This window comes from Strix aluco, chromosome 15 (assembly GCF_031877795.1).
Source record: "Strix aluco isolate bStrAlu1 chromosome 15, bStrAlu1.hap1, whole genome shotgun sequence".
Taxonomy (NCBI): Eukaryota; Metazoa; Chordata; class Aves; order Strigiformes; family Strigidae; genus Strix; species Strix aluco.
Genome location: NC_133945.1, coordinates 8739342 through 8757459, shown reverse-complemented (window position 1 = coordinate 8757459; position 18118 = coordinate 8739342). Strand labels below are relative to the sequence as shown.

The 18118-nt window shown below is 61.1% G+C and overlaps 1 protein-coding gene across 1 annotated transcript; it reads left to right on the top strand.

Annotated features, from left to right (window-relative positions):
• The first annotated feature begins 5336 nt into the window (after positions 1 to 5336).
• FSCN1 (fascin actin-bundling protein 1) lies at positions 5337 to 17129 on the top strand. Its single transcript, XM_074841005.1, has 5 exons — positions 5337 to 6189; positions 13364 to 13520; positions 14006 to 14127; positions 14418 to 14585; positions 14687 to 17129. The coding sequence occupies exons 1-5, from the start codon at positions 5367 to 5369 to the stop codon at positions 14887 to 14889; spliced, it is 1473 nt and encodes a 490-aa protein (XP_074697106.1). The 5' UTR covers positions 5337 to 5366; the 3' UTR covers positions 14890 to 17129.
• The last annotated feature ends 989 nt before the right edge of the window (positions 17130 to 18118 follow it).

The window sequence follows — 18118 nt, the reverse complement described above, 5'->3', positions numbered from 1 at the left end:
GTGCAAGCTGCAAGGCGAGAGCTGAGCACGTGCACACTCGTCGCGCCAGCGTCACCCTCCTGCCACCACAGACTGACCCGACCCCAGTCCCGGCTGAAACCTCTGCGCTGGAGGAGGCCGGGGGAGGAGGGCAGCTGGCATCGCCCGCTGCTGGAGCCTCCTCTGAAGTGGTTTTGGGGCCAAAATTCACCTCTGGGCCGCGCATCAGCGGCCAGCAAGAGGCAAACATGCTGCAGCATTGCCAGCGGGTCGGGACAGGAGGCCCAGGGAGGCACTGCAGAAACCTGCCACCATCACACGGACGCAGCTTATTTTTCCCTCTAAGGGACTACAAAAAGCCGCCAGGGCTCCCACATCCTCTGCTCGCAAAATGTGCCACATTTTCTGCAAGATGGGCAGCAAAGAATGGACATGTCCTTATTTTTCCTGATTTTGTCTTTTTTTTTTTTTTTTTTGAACGGCTGGAAAGCATCCCCTTCTAGCTGATTATTTTGGCCCACAAAACGCCCTGCGTCTTTCATCTGTTTTCATCTAGGCACTTCCATGGGGTTACGGGTGCAGAGCCCCCGGGGACCAGGCAGGGCACTGGGTCTGGGACAAAGAGCATTGTCCCCGCCACCGAGGTTAATAACTGCTACACAAAAGGTCTTTTAAGCTTTCCCAATAAAATTCATTCTCCTGCTCTATGAACCGGCCTCCATCCCACCTCTGTGGGGTCCTTGGGGGGAGTTGGAGGAAGGGGCAGGTTTTCGCCTTAGCTTCTGATAATGTAAAAAACACACCAGAAAACAAGCTTGAGCAGGAAGAGAGGGACAAAGTCCCAGCCCAGACCCAGGACTGCCTGGCCTTACGTGCTTTCCTGTCTGCTTTCTTTCTTCATTTCTTTGACCCTTGCCTATGCCCAACACCCAACCTGCTTGAAACGGGGCGCTTCAAGCATTTCCATCCCTTATTGCCCTCTGGATGCAATTAAATTAGGCTAACGGGATAAACTAATAAAGCACCAAGCAAGCACCACGACAGGTACCACGACCGCTCCCGGTGGCTGTGAGACACAGGGACATGTCTGATCCCCAATGATGCTCCACCACTATCCCTTGCTTCCCAGGTTGTGGGGCTGAGCAAGCCCCCTCGGGGCAGCATCTCATGGGAAAACTCCCCACCCCCCAGCATGATCCTCCGAGCCCCTCTCTTAGGGCTTTGTTTTCCCTGGTGCCGCTGCTTTTTTTTAAATACTGCCTAATACAATTTTAATGAGGCCGGGGCGCCTGCCAACTGTCAGGAGAGCTGCTGGAGAACCTCTGCTGAGCTGCCTGGTGGCATATGGCAACAAGGCCGGGGCAGCCGGGTACCCTGGGGTGTCCCCCGTGGCCCCCAGCAGCAGCAAGGGACACAATGGGGACCCTGGGGAGGTGTGGCTTCTGGCCAGGGGGTTTGGTCTGTGCCTGGGGCTTGTTCCCGGCCCTGGTCCAGCAGTCCCCGATCGCTGGGTGGTTTTGGCAAAGCCCTTTATCCCACTGGAGCACAGCTCACTGGGTTGCACAAGGTCACCCCGTCCTGCACAAGGGCTCCCGCTGTCACCAAGCCCTGCCCTGTGCAGGGTTGAAGGTGGCTGGAGAGATGGTGGCCATCCAGCAATGCAATCCCCAATTTCTGCCAAGCCCCACCACAGGGCGAAGGGGGATAGACGAGCTGGGGGAGCTTCCCAGGCGTGCCCTGGGCATCTCGCAGCCACTGCCACCACCACAAGGGACACTGACACCCCCAGGATATCTGTCTGCGTGTGCCAGCGACGCCAAGCCGGGGTTCACAGCACACGGGGGTCCCGGGGGAAGCAGGCAGCAAACAGCCCCCTTGCAGCGAGCCCCCAAAATCACTGCACCAAGGACAAGGAGGGCTCAGGCCAGGCTGGCAGCTGAGCCTGAGGACAGCCATGCTCTGGGCGGATGAGCCGGTGGCACTGGCTCCAGACACCCCGTGACACAGCCATGCCCGAAGGGGCTGTGCGTGCTGGAGGAGAGGAGAGGGATGGACACACAGCCCAGAGCATCCCCCAGCTGCTGCCTCGGGCTGGTGCCTCTGGTCCATGCTGTCCTTTCACCCGGGGACATCTCCCGCTGCCCTGGGATGACTCTGCTGCCTTCCCGGGGGACACAGGGATGAAACAACTCGTTGCACCCCCATAATGCTTCACCAGACATTGCTGTACGCTGCGCTTGCCATCTCGGCCCCCAGCCAAGCCCCTCGTGCCTGCCATTTGCCCCGTGCTGGCGTGCCCGGCGACCCACCCTCCCTGCAGCGGCCCCAGCCACCAGCTCCCTGTTCAAGCCTGATTTCACGAGCACGACTAAAAACCCCAGGACCGCTCACAGACGAAGCCGAGCTGCACAAAAAGCATCCAGGCAAGCATGAAAATCCAAGGGCGTTTCTGTGGCTGAGGCGGGCAAGACAAGGGTTACTCCATGACTGGGGCTCCTTTTCTCTTTGCTTTTCTTTTTTGGAGGTTTATTTGAAGTCCCAGCGGGTGAGTCACGCAGCCCCTCCGGAGGGGACACGGCCTCGCTCCGGAAAGCCCTTGTCATGGATGCCATGCGCCGGGGATTGGGTCTGCTATGGGAGCAGCGGTGGGAGGGCTGCGGGGGGGTGACCTCAGAAGCGTTTAGTCACGGCGGCTTGCAAAGATGATGGGAAATGCAATATATAGAGGGAAACCCAGCGCCTTTCTTACTGCTCCAGTGCACCCGGCATGCACGGATGTACTCAGGAGACAGGTTTTGGCCACAGCATCCCCAGGCTGTGGGGCACTGGTCACCCTTTGCCACCACAGTGACATGCGGGGATGTCTCAGACTGCATTCAGGGCTCTCCCAGCCTTCCCCCCAAGCCAAGGGTGCAGGCAGGGTGGGTGCAGGCAGGCTGCCCGCTCAGCGAGGGCAGGCCTTGCTGAGCCAGGCAGTGCCAGCCATCCGCTGCTGGGCGGTGGGGAGAAAACAGGGTGGGTGTTTTTTTTTTTTCCCCTGCATAATTGCTATTTTTTTTTTTTTTTTTTTGTCGAGCTGAAAAGCAGTTTCTTTCTCAGCCTCACCACCATCTGCCTGCTGTGGCAGGAGAAGGCAGATCCCGGCAGCTGTGGGCCCAGGCAGCTGCTCGGCCTCGTGGCCGGGTCCTAACGCTCGGGTGCTTTTAGCAAGAGGAGCAAAAGGAGTTTGTGAGACAAATGTGGATCTGCCTCGCTGGAGCTGGGGGAGATTTGTTTCCAACCCAGCTGAGGGCCTGCGGGGTTGGTTCTGGTTGCAAGTGGTCTGTCTGTCCGTCTGTCCGGATTTGCAGGGCTGTGTGAAGCACCAGCACAGAGCAGGTCTGGCCGAGGCGTCCAGGAGAACAAATCCCATCCAGGCCTGGCAGGTTTGCCCCGGGGTGGTTGTGCCAGCGACCCCCAGGGCAGGGGTGGGTGGTTGTGGTGTAGCCGGAGGTGGAGTGGTAGCTCTAACCAGTATGGCCAGTGCAGAACCAGTGGAGCCTGGAGGGCCTGGGGAGATGGGGGCTGGATTCAGCCCTGCCCCGGGACAGGGGGATAAGTCTTTGTAGAAAGTCTTTGTGCCAGCCAGCTCTGAGTGCACCCTGTCACACCCGCACCCATGCTCCAGCCCTTCCCTTGTCCCACTTCAGCTGGGGCCGGCGGTTCAGCTCCCTGATCCGGCTGAAAACCATCCCCTGGGTCCCTCCCATCCCTCTTCCTCCAATTTTCCATTTCCGCACATTTCCCCAGTGAACAGCTCCATTTCCCCCAGCCGGCTTCCCCCTGCAAGCGTGCAAGCAGCCGGGGGGGCTTCAAATCTGCCACGCTCCTCTTTTTCTGTGTTTGACTCCACATTGTAGACATGAGACGTGTCCTTGTCCCCAGGGAGCAGTGGGCAGCACCCTTGGGTGGTTCTCCCTGTGCTGCGGCCAGGCCGCTGTGCTCCCCGTCCCGGGGTCAGCCCTGCCATACGTGCCACCGGAGCAGAGCCTCACGCACAGCAACGCTGCTCGCCCCCACCCTGAGAAACGGCCTCGAAATACCCCCCTTGCACAGGAATGCCCATGTTTTCCTTCTGGATTTGCTGGGGCAATGCGGATTCCCCAGGGCCTAGATGCTCCCCAGCCTTGCTGGTGCCTGGCACGGGGCGCTGAGATGGCACAGAGATGGCGGGGGGGGGGCATGGCATCTTTCACCCTTCTCTTCTGTCCTGCAGCCCTGCAGCGTGCCTGGGAGGGGCAGAGGGGTGCGGGGGGGGGGTGTTTCTGGTAATGTAGGAGTCCTCTTGCAATGGGATGGGGTCCTGCAATGCAGAGGGGATTCTTGCAATGCAGGAGGGGAACTGTTAGTTCAAGGGGGGTGGTCATAACGTGGGGGCGTACTGAAATGCGTAGGGGGTCTTGCAATGCAGGTGTGGGTCTTGAAATGCAGGGGGTGTTCTTGCAATGTGGGGGGGTCCTGCAATTCAACAGAGCTCTTCCTATGCGAGGAGGGGTCTTGTTATACAGGGGGAGTCTTGCAATGTATGTGTGGGGGTCCTGCAATTCAAGGGGGCTGTTGCAGTGCAAGGAAGGGTCTTGCCACGCCAATGTGTCTTGAGATGTATGGGGGGGAGGCTGCAATTCAAGGAGGCTTTTTCTATGCCTGGAGGGGTCTTGCCATGTAATGGGGATTTGCAGTGTGTGTGTGTGTCTTTCAATGCAGGGAAGGGTCTTGCAATGTGGGGGGTGGTCCTGTAATTCAGGGGGGCTCTTGCCATGCAGTGGGGACTTGCGATGTGCGTGTGTGGGGGTCCTGCAATTCAAGGGGGCTCCTGCAGTGCAGGGAGGGGTCTTGCCATGGAGTGGGGATTGTGCAATATGGGGGGGGGTCCTGCAATTCAAGGGGGCTCTTGCAGTGCAGGGAAGAGTCTTGCATTGCAGTAGGGTCTTGCAGTGGGGGGGGGGGTGTTTCTGCAATTCAAGGGGACTCTTGCAGTGCAGGGAAGGGTCTTGCATTGCAATAGGGTCGTGGGGACTTGCAATGTGTGTGGGGGGGTCCTGAAATTCAAGGGGGCTCCTGCAATGCACGGAGGGGTCCTGCAATATGGGGGGATCCTGAAATTCAAGGGGTCTCCTGCTACACCAGGAGGGGCCCTGCAGCGATGCGGGGGGGTGGGTCGGGGGTGCAGCGGCGGAGGTCGGAGGGGCCGGAGGGGCGGGCGGGGGGTCGCGGCGGGGGGCGGCCCCGGCGGGCGGGCTGGGGGGCGGGCGGGGGGGGGGGGGGCGGTGCCGCGGCGTCGCCGCTATAAAAGCGGCGTCGGGGCGGTCGCGGCGGCAGCGTCGGTCGGTGGCGGCAGCGGTGGCAGGATGACGGCGAACGGGACGGCGGAGCCGGTGCAGATCCAGTTCGGGCTCATCAACTGCAGCAACAAGTACCTGACGGCGGAGGCTTTCGGCTTCAAGGTCAACGCCTCGGCCGCCAGCATGAAGAAAAAGCAGATCTGGACGCTGGAGCAGGACGGGGAGGACTCCAGCGCCGTGCTGCTCAAAAGCCACCTGGGCCGCTACCTGGCAGCCGACAAGGACGGCCGGGTGAGCTGCGACAGCGAAGAGCCGGGTCCCGACTGTCGCTTCTTGGTGGTGGCCCACGGCGACGGGCGCTGGTCGCTGCAGTCCGAGCCCCACCGCCGCTTCTTCGGCGGCACCGAGGACCGTCTCTCCTGCTTCGCCCCCGCCGTCTCGGCGACCGAGAAATGGAGCGTCCACCTGGCCATGCACCCCCAGGCCAACCTCTACAGCCTGGCCCGCAAGCGTTACGCCCACCTGGGCCCTCGCCGCGACGAGCTGGCCGTGGACCGCGACGTGCCGTGGGGCGTCGACGCCCTCATCACCCTCCTCTTCGTGGAGCAGCGGTACAGCCTGCAGAGCTGCGACCACCGCCTGCTCCGCTGCGACGGCCGCCTGGTCCCCGCCGCCGAGCCCGGCACCGCCTTCACCCTCGAGTTTCGCTGCGGGAAGGTGGCCTTTCGCGACGGGGAGGGTCGCTACCTCGCCCCCTCGGGACCCAGCGGCACCCTCAAGGCGGGCAAGAGTGCCAAGGTGGGCAAGGATGAGCTCTTCGCCCTCGAGCAGAGCTGCCCGCAGGTCGTGCTGCGAGCCGGCAACGACAGGAATGTCTCCACCCGGCAAGGTACGAGGGGATGGGACACACACACACACCTGCACACACACCCCCCCCTTGGCCGCCCCTAAGTCCCTGGGGTGTCACCGCCCCGGGGTGCGCCCCGGCATCCCTCTGGCATCATCATCGCTGGGGCATCACCGCGCCGCGGTGTCCCCCCCTGCATCCCTCTGGCATCTCCTCCTCCGCATCCCCTGCATCACCCCAGAATCGCCACCTCGGAGTGGCACCCCCCTCCCCTGCAGCACTGCCCCCGCCGGCAGCCCCCCACGTCCCTCCTCCCCTCCCTTCCTGCATCAGCAACCCCACGGGGTGCCCCCCCGCATCCCTCTGCCATCACTTCTTTAGGGTGTCTCCCCCCCCCCCACTTGAACCTCTTCTCACACGCTCCCCCCGAAGTCACCATCACCCCCCTGCACCTCTCCGGCATGGCTGCCCGCGGTCCCTCCCCCAATCCCCCCATCATCCCCCCCCCCGCACCCCTCCCACATCCCTCTCCCTTCCCCCTCCCGCATCGCCTGCCTGGGAACCCCCATCCCTCCAGCACCCCCATCCCTGTAGCATTGCCTCCGCAGGGTGCCCTGGGTGGGGGAGGAATGGTGAGGGGCCTGCATTGGGGTGCAGGGATGGACGGGGGGGGTCTGTGGGGGGGGTGGATGGGATCTTCCCTTGCCGTCCTTAGCCCTCCTACCTGCGGAGCTCATTGTTCACCCAACAAAGCCTCCAACAAACTCCCCCTTCCCCCAGCATCGCCTGCGCCCTGCAGAGTGGGGCCCTGGGGGGCTGCACTTCCCCCCTCCCCATGGGGCTGCAGCTTTCCCCCCCCCCATGGGGCTACGCTCCCCGGTGGGTGGGGGAGTGGGTGCCACCCCCCTCCCCAGCCTCAGCAGCGTTACAAAAATGGCTTCTCCAAAATGCCCGCGTCGAGCCGTGACCTGCACCCCCCCGCACAAAGGCAGCCGTCCCTCCGTGCCCGCTGCACCCCCCATCCCCATCCCCTCCGCTCGCCCAGAGGCCCCCGCACCGCCTGCCTCGAGCCTCGCGGCCACATGGCACAAGTCCCCCGGCACATGGCCACCCCCTCGCCTTCGAGCACCTAGCGTGCATCCCACACCCCCCACCTCAGCTTGAGGGGGGACTGGGGGGGTCCCTGCTCCGCAGAGAGGGCGATGCTGGAGGTGCACGGCTGCGTGCCACGGCCGGGCCAGCGTGGGGGCCCTGGGGCACATCGCCGGCGTGCCAAGTCAGGCCGGCACACGCCAGGCGCGGGATGGGTGCGAGCATGTCTCGCTGCAGCAAAGCCTGGAGGAACAAGTACCGGGGAATTTTTTTTTTTTTTATGTGTGTATATATAATATTTCAAGGTTGCAGCTGAACCCCCCCATCCATGCCTGGGCAGCTCCTTGCAGGGAGCTCATTGCCCTTCTTTCCGAGAGCAACATTCTGCCCTGCAAAGCAGCCCTTTAAAAAAAAAAAAATGCCTGCAAAGATGGGTAGTGGGGACTATTTGCCTAGGCGCAGGGTTTTGGGGAGGAGGAGGAGGAGGAGGAGGCTGGTGATGGCGGGAGGCTGCCGCAGCGCCATGGGGGAAGGGCTGCTGCAGCCCTTTGTCACCGGAGATGGGAAAACCAGATGTGGGGGGAGATGTGCGGGCTGGGGCGGCGGCGGTGGGGTCCCCACGGGTGGGAGCGCGCTGCTGGCGGACCCGACAGCTTTGTGTGATTCGGCATCGATGGGGTGGGAAGAGACGGGGGGGGGGGCACAAATCTCCCCAGCAACAGGGGGCTCTGGGCTGTGCCCGGCCCCTTTCCAAGCAAAACACAACGGGGAGGGGTACGCCGGGGCTGCACATCCTCGCTTAAGTCCGTTTTGGCCAGAGAAGCTGTTTCCACCCGGTTTATCCTGCCCCGGCAGCAGCGAGAGGTTGGGAGCTGCCACTCTCCGGGGCTCGCCCTCCCTTCTCCCGTCGGGAAAGCGCCTTGTCCCAAGGTTGTCGAGAAGGCAACAGCCGTTGGAGGAAGCGGTTGCAGACAGCCCTTTCCCCTGGTCGAGCTGATAAGATGCGCCGGAGGCCGCCAGGGATGGGGGATGCGGGATGTGGGCAGGGAGCGGCTGCGGCTCGGCGCAGGCTCGTGGGAAAAGGCAGCTCGTGTCGGCATGGAGTCGTAGCGGGAGTGGGGATGGCAGCGGCTGTTCCCCTCCTGCGCCATGGGAGGAGCAGGGATGGGGCCACCGGGCTTTTGTGGCTCCCCTGGTTGGGAGCTGGAGCTGGTCCAGCCTTGGGACAGCGCTGTCCCACGAGTGCCGCGTCAGCTCCTGGCTTGGAGCCTCCTCCGTGTCCCCGGGATGGCCGGTGTCGCCATCCCCTGCACGCTGGGGACCACGATGCCAACAATCCCGGGGGGAGCATGAGGTGGGTGCCAGCCCTGCCTCCGTGCCCAGTGCTGGGGGTGGCCCTGGCACCTCGCCCCTGCCCAGGAAGCCCCGGGCTCCGTGAGACCCCCCATCTCCCCATCACACCTTCAAACAGAGCCGAGCCGGGGTGCTGCCAGCAGAAAGCAGCCTCCTCCCCGGCTCAATGGCTCCTTTCTAGCCCCGGCTGCGGCAACAAAAGGCCCTTTGTGGGCTCGAGGGTCCCCGGGGGCAGAGCGCTGGCGTCCTCCCCGCTCCGCTGGGCCCCTGCCAGCCCCCCGCCCGGCGGAGGTGTGCCGCCTGCGTTCCCCCACCCGCATGGGGGGAGAGGATGGGCTGGCTCGGGAGCGAGGCATTTCGGGAAATGGGGGTCCGGGGAGGGGGGCGAGCGAGCCGTGTGGCAATGGGAGCGCGCCTGGGCATGCCGGGTTGGTGATGGGGAGCTCTGCTCCGGGGCCAGGACCCCTCCCGGCTTGGGGGGGATCAGTGCCAGCCACAGCTGTGGCCAAATCCCCCCCAGCCCGGTTCATCTCGGTGCCACAGTGAGGTGGGGAGCTGTGGCTCCGGGGTGGGGGGCGTGGCTGGGGGCACATGGCTCAGCCACAGGTTTTCATCTGGAGATGCCAAATGGCATGTTGACACTTGGCGATACCACGAAGCCACAGGAAATCCACAGGGATGGAGGGGTGGGTTTTCCAGGAAATCCATAGCCCTGCCTATGACCCCCTTGCAGAGCTGCACCCCCAGCAGAGGAGCTACATGGTCCCCAGGTGCTCCAGGCTTTGCTTTTAGACAAAAACATGCTTGGATTAGTGTATGGGTACAACATAAGCCCATCGGAAGGGCAGGGAGGGGACGAGTCTTGGGGCACGTGCATGGCTGCAGTGTGGGGTGGAGGGTGCGAGAGCCCTGCAGGGAGACCTGACCTGACCTGTGCAGGCAGAGCTGGGTGCAGCACCCCAAAATCCTGCCCTGCTGCCCATGAGGGCTTGGGGCTTCTGCAGGGTGCTGCCAGTGTTACCCTGGAGGGAGGCAGGCTCGGGTTTTTTTCAGGCAGAACCATGGGTTTTTTTGAAAGGGAGCCTCTTGGCCTCTGGGGAGTTGGGAGGATGGGAAAGGTGCAGCCTCCCTTCTGCTCCTGATGCTGGCCAGCGCTGGCAGCTGCCTGCAGCTCCCAGCCATAGAAGCAGCGAGCAGAGCCCGTGTGCAGGCAGCTTCTGCCTGATGTGTGGGACTGTCCCCTGTGGGTCCAGGCGTGGGGGCTGCTCCAACTGGCTTGTCCCACGGTTGACCGTAGTCCTCCAGGCTCTCAGCCTCCTTTCCATGGAGCACGTCCCACTGAGTCTCACCAGCATCCCCAGATGGCTCGTAGGACACCCTCTGCATGAACTTAAGATAGAGGGAAAGTCTTCTACATGCCATAAATGCCCCCCACGCTGGGTCTGCGGCCCCTCGTGGCATGGAGGTTGGCACAGCCACAGCAAACTGCTGCTTCTTTAGATGAAGAAGCTTGTCTCTTTGGGAGGTGCAGAAAGCGTGTGCGTGCTTGGGGATGGCCACGGGCCTCCGTGTGCATCCGCTGGCAAGGGCTGGGGCATTGATCCTTCAAATCCAAAGGTTGGCGCCGGCTGGAAACCTCGTCAGCCGAGGGCTTGAGAAGCTCTTTTCTGCGCCAGCGTTGGCTCTCCTCCCCATCACCTTTCCCTGGCTCCTCTTGGGGGACCTTGAGCCCAGGGGCTTTGTTTGGGGGGGCTCTGTGTTAAGAAGCTCTGGGGGGCCACAGGCCTCATCCTCCCAGCTCCCACCTCTGCATCCTCCCCAAGACCCCCGTAGCAAAGTCGTGTTGCAGATGGAGCTGGAGGCCATCCCACGCGGGGAGTTTTTGGGGAGCACAGGCATTGCCTCCGCCCTCCTCCTCCCGAAGCACCACCCTGCTGCGGTGTGCTCGCCCCCCTCCCGCCTCCAGCTGTAATTAGCAGCTTCATCAAGGTCAGGCAGAGTCGTGCAGGCTCCAGACTGTAAATTTACCAAGAGCAGTAATTAAAGCGTGATTGCAGCGGGAGTGGCTCGGCCGGGCGCTGCGGGAGATGCCGGCTCCCTGCCACAGCCCTGGGCTGCAAAAAGCAGGGGTGGTGGCGGGGGGTGGCTGGAGGGACAGTCTCTGTCCTCCGCCACAGGGCCACAGGGACATCTCTCTTGGACCCAACATGGTCCTCCCACCTCTCAGCCCATGCTTCCTCCAGTGTTTCTCCCATCCCGCCCAGCTCTGACCCCCCAAACCTCCCGCTCCAGCTCAGTTACAGCCCTTCGAAGCCTCCTTCTGCCCCAGCCCTAGTTGCATTCCTTTCTGCTGAGTCGGTGTAACCCAACCCAGCGCTGCTTTCGGGGAGGGGGTGGTGGGAGACCCTCCTGCCGCTGGGCTCTGCGAGGCACCAGGGAAAGCCAAACCTCTGGCACAACGGCCAGAGCATGGGCAATCGCACAGCAGCGGGGTTGGGGGGCTGGTGGGCTCGCTGTGCTCCGTGATGGGGGGCTCTGGGGGAGCAGGGATGGTGGTGGGAGGCTCCTGGCACTCGCTGTCCCATCTCCAGCCCATCTGGTCCTGCTCTGCGGCACAAAGCATCCCCCCACCAGGCTCTCCCCATCACCTGCAGGTCAGGGAGCTCCTCACCTAAAAACATGGTGAGGCAGAAACACCGCTGCCTTCTTCCCCCCACGCATACCATGGCAGCAGCTCTTGCAGGTTTGGGGGTGCCAGCAGCCTTGGGTGGTAGGTTACATCCCCCAGCATCCCCTCCCGCAGCCCAGTCCCCCTCCGTGAGCCCCCTGGCCTGCCCCAGCGCTGCTTTCCCGGCGGGGGTACAAAATCAAAACCAAATGTTTCCACCAAGCGCCAGCTCAGCCCCCGGCAGCGCTGGGAGGTGGCGAGTGTGGGACAACCGTGTGAGCTGAGGACTTGGCCAGTGGGGCTGGGGTTGGTGGCTGTGCAGCACCCCTCTGGCCCCCGTTCTGCCCCATGTACTGCGGGGAGCAAAGCACTGGGGTGGCTGCGTGGCTGTCAGGAGCTGCAGAAGGTGCTGGAGGATGGCTGAGGGGGGAGAGGGGATGCTGTGAACAGGCAGCGGTGTGAAAGGACAGTTTGGGTGTGGGAGATAAGATTACAGCCAACAAAGCAAAGCCCTCAAAGCCTGATCCCTTTGGGAAAGGTGGGAGACTGATAGGCAAAGCAGAGGCTGCTCCCCGGGGGGCCATTGGCTTGGGGGTGCCTGCTTGGAGATGCAGATGGGGCAGTGGGAATAAGCTGTGTCTGCAGGATCTGGGGGAAGACAGCGCCATTTCCAAGGCCAATAGCTGGTGTGTGGAGGTGGATGGTTCCTCCTCAGGTGGGTCAGCACCCGCTGGGTGCAGCTGGTGGGATTTGCTGGTGGCTTTCCAGTGCAGAGCTGCAGTCCCTGAAGCTCTCCCAGCGACCGTGAATCGCAGTGCTTGAAATCCCAGCAGCCAAGAAACTGGGAGGCAATGCACCGCGGAGGTGCGTGCGGCTGAACTCATTTGCCAGCCCCACGAGCAGGTTCTTGGCTCCAGGAAAAGACAGATTTAGGCAGGAAGGTTGCACGCATGCTTTGCATCCTTTCCAGGACCAGGTGTGTGGTTGGACTCGAGCCTGTAGCACCCATGCAGCAGGGGAGGGACGCGGGTGCCTTCTGCTCTGAAAAACTCATCTGGTTCCACTAAACCACAGTCCATATCACCATCCCCTCCTGGGCTGCTCTCACTGGTTTCAGACCTGTGCCCCACTGGTGGTACTGGGGCCCGTCTCCACTCGTCCCAGCTGTAGGTAGGCAGGGAGGAGTGGGGCTGAGCACCACGCCTCAGCTCCCGCCCCGAAACCCGCCTTGGCAGCTCGGCCACTTTGCTTTGGCTCCAGGCTACGGCTTGTGACTCGCATCCCAGAAGTATTTTTAGGCAGAAATCCACCAAGCGGGAGAGCTCTGGAGAGGATTTGGCCCTGCTAGCCCTGACTAAGCAGGTTTGCTTGGGCTCAGTGCCTGTGGGTGGATGTGCATGTGGCCTGGGGGGACCAGTGGTAGCCCCAGGCCTGTGGCTGGTGGCTGCATCTGCCTCCAAGGCTGCTGGGGTAAATGCTGTCTCTGTCCCTTTGGTGTGGGGACAGATCATCCCGGCTGGCAGAGCTGGGGGACAGGCTGGTGCCGATGTTTTTTTGAGAGTCAGAGAAGGGCTTGGCTGCCCCAGGGCTTTCCCGAGCCTCCTTTCCCTGCAAACCTCACTGCCCCAATGGGCTGTGACAATTTATGGATGAAAAATGGTGCCACAGTCCTTAAACATGCCACGAGCTGGGGATTCATAGGTGGTGTGGCGGCCTCTGCTAATGGATTGAATAACCTGGCTGTCACCTTCAGGGAAAAAACTACAGCCCTTTTCTGTGTGAAATATCTTAAGTTGGTCTTTGCTTGGTGCTTAATTGTGATGGAGCCGGAGAGTCCTGAGCTGAAGCTCATGGCTGCCTCAAGCTCAGTCCAGCCCTCATTTATGGCTTTAACGCTTGAGTAGCCAATGAAAACCTGGATTTGAACCCAAAATGCCAGAGGGGAGATGCATGCGAGGGATTCAGGAGTCACCAAAGCTCGCCCAGGGGAGCAGGGCCCCTCTCAGTTGGGTTTCTTGGGCTGCCCCAGCACCTGGAACTGCTGGAGGTGGTTGGGGTCGTCCCCCTCGGCGCTCCCCACCTCCATCTGCCTCTGCCCCGCAGGGATGGACCTCTCGGCCAACCAAGACGAGGAGGGTGACCAGGAGACCTACCAGCTGGAGATCAACAAGGACACCAAGAAATGCTCCTTCAGGACCTACACTGGGAAGTACTGGACCCTCACCTCCAACGGGGGCATCCAGTCCACTGCCTCCACAAAGTGAGTCCCCTGTCCCTGGCAGCTCGGGGCCATCCCTGGGCTTTGGGGACCCCCCTGCATCTCCCAGAGGAATCCAAGGGGGATTTTCCAGCCTAGGTGCTCGCCCCAAAACACTTTCCAGCAAAGGCAGCGAATTCCCTGGAGAGCCGGGGCTGGGTCAGGCCTTGCCACCCACGATGCTCGGGAAGTCCCTCGGGCCACGTAATCCTTCCCGGCCAGCTGGGGCTGTTGAAATGCTTTACCCTGCAGTTCAACCCTAAGCTAGCTGAGAGCCGGGCGGAAACCCCAAAAGTGCATTTGGCTGCCTGCCTGCCTGCGGGGCGAGGGCTTCCCATCGGGGTGGCCACCGCGACGGGGCTCATCCCTCAAAACTGGATCAAATTGAGGCCTCCTGATCCAGCCGTGGCCCTTTCCGAGCCAGCGGGGTGGCACTGGCAGGGTCCCCGTCCATTGCATCCCGCTGACCACCCTCTCTGCCCCCGCAGGAACGCGAGCTGCTATTTCGACATCGAGTGGTGCGACAAGCGCATCACCCTGAAAGCTGCCAACGGCAAGTACGTGACGGCAAAGAAGAACGGGCAGCTGGCAGCCTCCATGGAGACAGCAGGTAAGGGACCCCCATAGGGACCCCTGCCCCACGCTGGGGCAGCAGGGGACAAGCAAAGTGTCTTCCCCCTCCCCAGCCAGGCTCCTCTTCCAAGTGATGCTCAGGGATGCAGGCAATAAGTTTTCTTAATGATGGTTTCACGTGCTGTGAGATGAGGGGACAGATGGGGTAGGTGAGAAATGGGTGGGGGGCACAGCCCACCCTCCTCACTGCTGCCTGCCAGCTGTGGGGTCCAGGCTGTGCAACCCCCCCGCCAGCCGCTCTCACAGCCCCTCTCCCCTCCCGTGCAGGCGAGACGGAGCATTTTGTGATGAAGCTGATCAACAGGCCCATCATCGTCCTCCGCGGCGAGCACGGCTTCATCGGGTGCCGGAAGGTGACCGGCACCCTGGACTCCAACCGCTCCTCCTACGACGTCTTCCAGCTGGAGTTCAACGATGGGGCCTACAACATCAAGGGTGAGTTCCTGAGGATGGGTGCGGGCCGGGGGGGTGATGGCCATTGGGGTCCCCATGGTGGCTCACAGGGCCACCTTGTCCCTCTCTCCCTCTGCCTGCAGATGCCACTGGGAAGTACTGGATGGTGGGGAGCGAGTCGTCCGTGACCAGCAGCAGCGACACCCCCGTGGACTTCTTTTTTGAGTTCTGCGACTATAACAAAGTGGCTATCAAAATCAATGGCAAATACCTGAAGGGTGACCATGCCGGGGTCCTCAAGGCATCCGCCGAAGCCATTGATGCCTCCACCCTCTGGGAATATTAATGCACTTTAGCGTACCTCCCATTGCCAACTTTTCTTTCCCCTCCTTCGTCCTTTTTTTCTTTTGGGTTTTGTTTCTCCTCTCTGTAAAAGGATTTTCAGACTGGCTTGCCCTTCCCTCCCGCCATAGAGTCAGGGTGTTATGTGGGAGGTGGGTCTCCATAAATCTCTGTAAGAACTGGAAAAGTGATGGGGCAGCCTGCCGATAGCTTTGTAGAGGGGTCTGTCTCTATCCCTCCTCCCTGCCCCACCCTCCTCCCCCCCCTCCCCTCCAGGTTTGCTGGGCTTGGAAACTGCCGTACCCCCCTCCTGGCCCCGAGCATCATCTTAGGTAGTTTATTTTCCTCTCCTTGATTGAAAAAAAAGGGAATAAGATCACCTCTGTGCTCGCTTCTGCCATATCAGCGCTGGCACTGCCTCAGTCTGTGCTGCCAGTGTCCCCTGGAGCACCCGTCCCATCCCACCCCGCTCCATGCAGGGGCAGAGTGATGGTGCTGGGCTCAGCCGTCTCCTCCCAGCTCCCCCCCAGCAGCTTCTCTCCGCTCCTGGCTTTCGGGGCAGGATTCATCCCCAGCTGAGCCGTAAGAGGTGACCTTACATATCACAGCATCCCCGGGGACAGGGCTGGCGTGTGCTGGCACGTGTCCCCGCAGAAGAGCCAGCAAGCTGACCCCCCCCCATGCACCTGGAAATGATTTTTTAGGGTGATCCCGTCTGGAAAGCCTCAGCCTTTCATCTCACGGAGCCCCGCGCTCCTTGTGTCCCTCTGCCCCTCCTTGTGCTTCTGGCTGTGGAGGAGCATCGTAGACCCAGATGGTGGGTCCAGCCTGGCAGGCACCTGCCCCGAGGCTGGTCCTGCTGCTGTGCCTGGGAGGGGATGGTGTGGGGGGGGGGACGCAGAGCAAGCCCGTGCCAGGGTGGGGGCTTCATCCAGCCCATCTCCAGCACCGACGGGCTTTGATCCCCGCAGGAGCCCGGCTTGGCCGATGCAACCTCCCCTGGGCGGTGGCTGGAAGCATAAACTGCAGATTTTGGTTTACAGAATAGAAAATTTCCTTAGCAAACTTTGCACAGTGATATTTGCTCAGTACCTTTGTGTTTTGTTTTTTTTTTTTCTTTTTTCTTCTCTCATAAAATACTGGAACAGTGAAGCAAATCACTGAACACCTAATGCTGAATTAGGAAGCGCCCGTTCCTGCGGGCTCCCCCGACGAGGGCAGCTCCTGGTCCTGCAGCCCCCGGGGCACCTGGGCTCGGCTCTCATGCCATCGCAACCCTACTGGAAAAAAAAAAAAAAAAAAAGAAAAAAAAAAAGACCAAAACAGTATTTTTGTTAGTCTCTATTTATATATGCTCTCCATGGCACTGTGTTACCAGCTGTTGTCTGTACTAGGTCTGCATTAGAGTATAACGCTGTTTGTAACGGGTGATGCTGACGCGTTCGTTAGGGTGTTGAAAGGCACTTTATCCTTTGGGGCCTTCCCAGGGCTGGTATTTGCTCCCTGCAAACACACCAAGGAGCCTTTTCCCCCTCGCAGGCCCTCGCTGGGGAGGGGCAGCGCTGGTGTCCCCCTCCCCACCCCACACCAAGGGTGCTCGCCGGTGCCAAAACAGGGCCGGTCCCTACTGCCGGAGGCAAGGCAGGGGCTCGTCAGCCTTAAAGCCATGTGGAGGGCAAACCCTCCGTGGGAGCTTGGTGCTAAACTCTCAGCTGGGAGAGCGAGCGACCCGTCCCCTGCCAGGGGGACAACTCCGGGCCGGGGTCCCTCGCCGGCACAGGGGATCCCGGCTGGGACTCTACCTCGGCTCTGCGCTCACATCCAGGGGCTGCCTGCGCTCGCACGGGCACCGCGCGCCCGCCCGGGGACCACGATGCCCCTCGAAGGACCGAGTGTCTTGATGAAGCCCTGTGTGACCCTGTGACTTGGCACACACTTTTCGCTGGCCTTCACCCCCCCCACCCGCCCCGTGTCGCCTCCTCCCAGTCCCCCGTCGCAGTTTGAACCATGTAACTCCCGCTCCAGCTTCTTCCGTGTGACACTAGGTCAACATCTCTCCTGTCTCCTCTTATCGGGTGTCGTGACTCTCTGAAAACATCTCACTCTGAAAATTTAAGTTTTGGGTTTGTTTGGTTTTGTTTTTTTTTTTATTATTATTTTTTTGTAAGTGCCATTTGTATAACTTAAAAAATAGCTTCAAATGGAGAAAGATGAATAAAAAATAAAACCTGCATTCGGATACAAGCAGTGGTGTGTGGTCTGTCAGGGCAACCACAGCTGGGGCTGCAACAGCCTTTTAGTGGGAGGCATGAGTCTGAGCGTGGAGCATTTGGGGTGGTGGAGCCTTTGGGGGCAAAATTGTTTCACAAAGCTTGTGAAGGTGGGAAGGGAATGGTGACCAACAGACTCGTCTCCACCAAGAAGGCTCAAAGCCAAAGCTGGCTGGAGGCTGGGTCACCTCTCGAGATGCTCGGAGTGGCCCTAAGCCACCGAGCCCATGGGAATTGTTGAGGATGTGCATGGGTCAGGGAGCTGCACCAGCAAAACACCTCTCCTGCAAACCAGCTCCTCCTGCCCTTGCAGCCAGGAGCGAAGCCGTGCCCCTCTTCAGTCTGGCAGTGCTGTGAAGGAGTTGCTTTTTCTCCCCCTGGCTCAGATATTTTCTCCCCCCTACGATGGCCCTGAGGGGGAGGTACCTGCTGGGAGGGACGAGCAATGGGATGCTGGTTTCGGGTGCGTGGCATGGTGGGGGTCAGCACTAAGTCCCCTCCTATGCTCGGTGATATGGAGAAGTGGAGATAAAAAAAAAATCCCTAAAGATGGGAAGGAGGTGGGAAGCCCAACAGCTGCAGCCCAGCCCAGGCCAAAACATCGCCTGCAGCTGGAGGAGCCGGGATGTCCAGGATGTGCCCCCACATCTCCCGAGACAGCCAAAACCAGGCAAAACTCAACCAGGTTTGATGCTGGGGCCAACCTCAGTTTCAGTGATGAAGACGGGGTGCAGCACGTGCTTTATGGAGGGGCTGGGTCCCACGGCCCGGCTCGGCACCTCCGGGTCACCAACGGGCTTTTAAAATCTAAAGCTTGTTTGGTAAAAGTAAGGTTTGGGAAAGGGGGGGCTGCCCAATCCACCCCCAAACGTACATCCCGGGGGGAACCTTCAACTTCAGACACGGGTTTAAGCGCCGCAGCAAGGGCCGAAGGAAGGAAGGATGTCCATTCCTGACTATAGA

Excerpts from the sequence above, each read along its gene's own strand:
- FSCN1 (XM_074841005.1), top strand. The coding sequence starts at position 5,367 with ATGACGGCGAACGGGACGGCGGAGCCGGTGCAGATCCAGTTCGGGCTC. Across the intron at positions 6,190-13,363 it reads GAATGTCTCCACCCGGCAAG|GGATGGACCTCTCGGCCAAC; the intron begins GTACGAGGGGAT and ends TCTGCCCCGCAG. Across the intron at positions 13,521-14,005 it reads CAGTCCACTGCCTCCACAAA|GAACGCGAGCTGCTATTTCG; the intron begins GTGAGTCCCCTG and ends CTGCCCCCGCAG.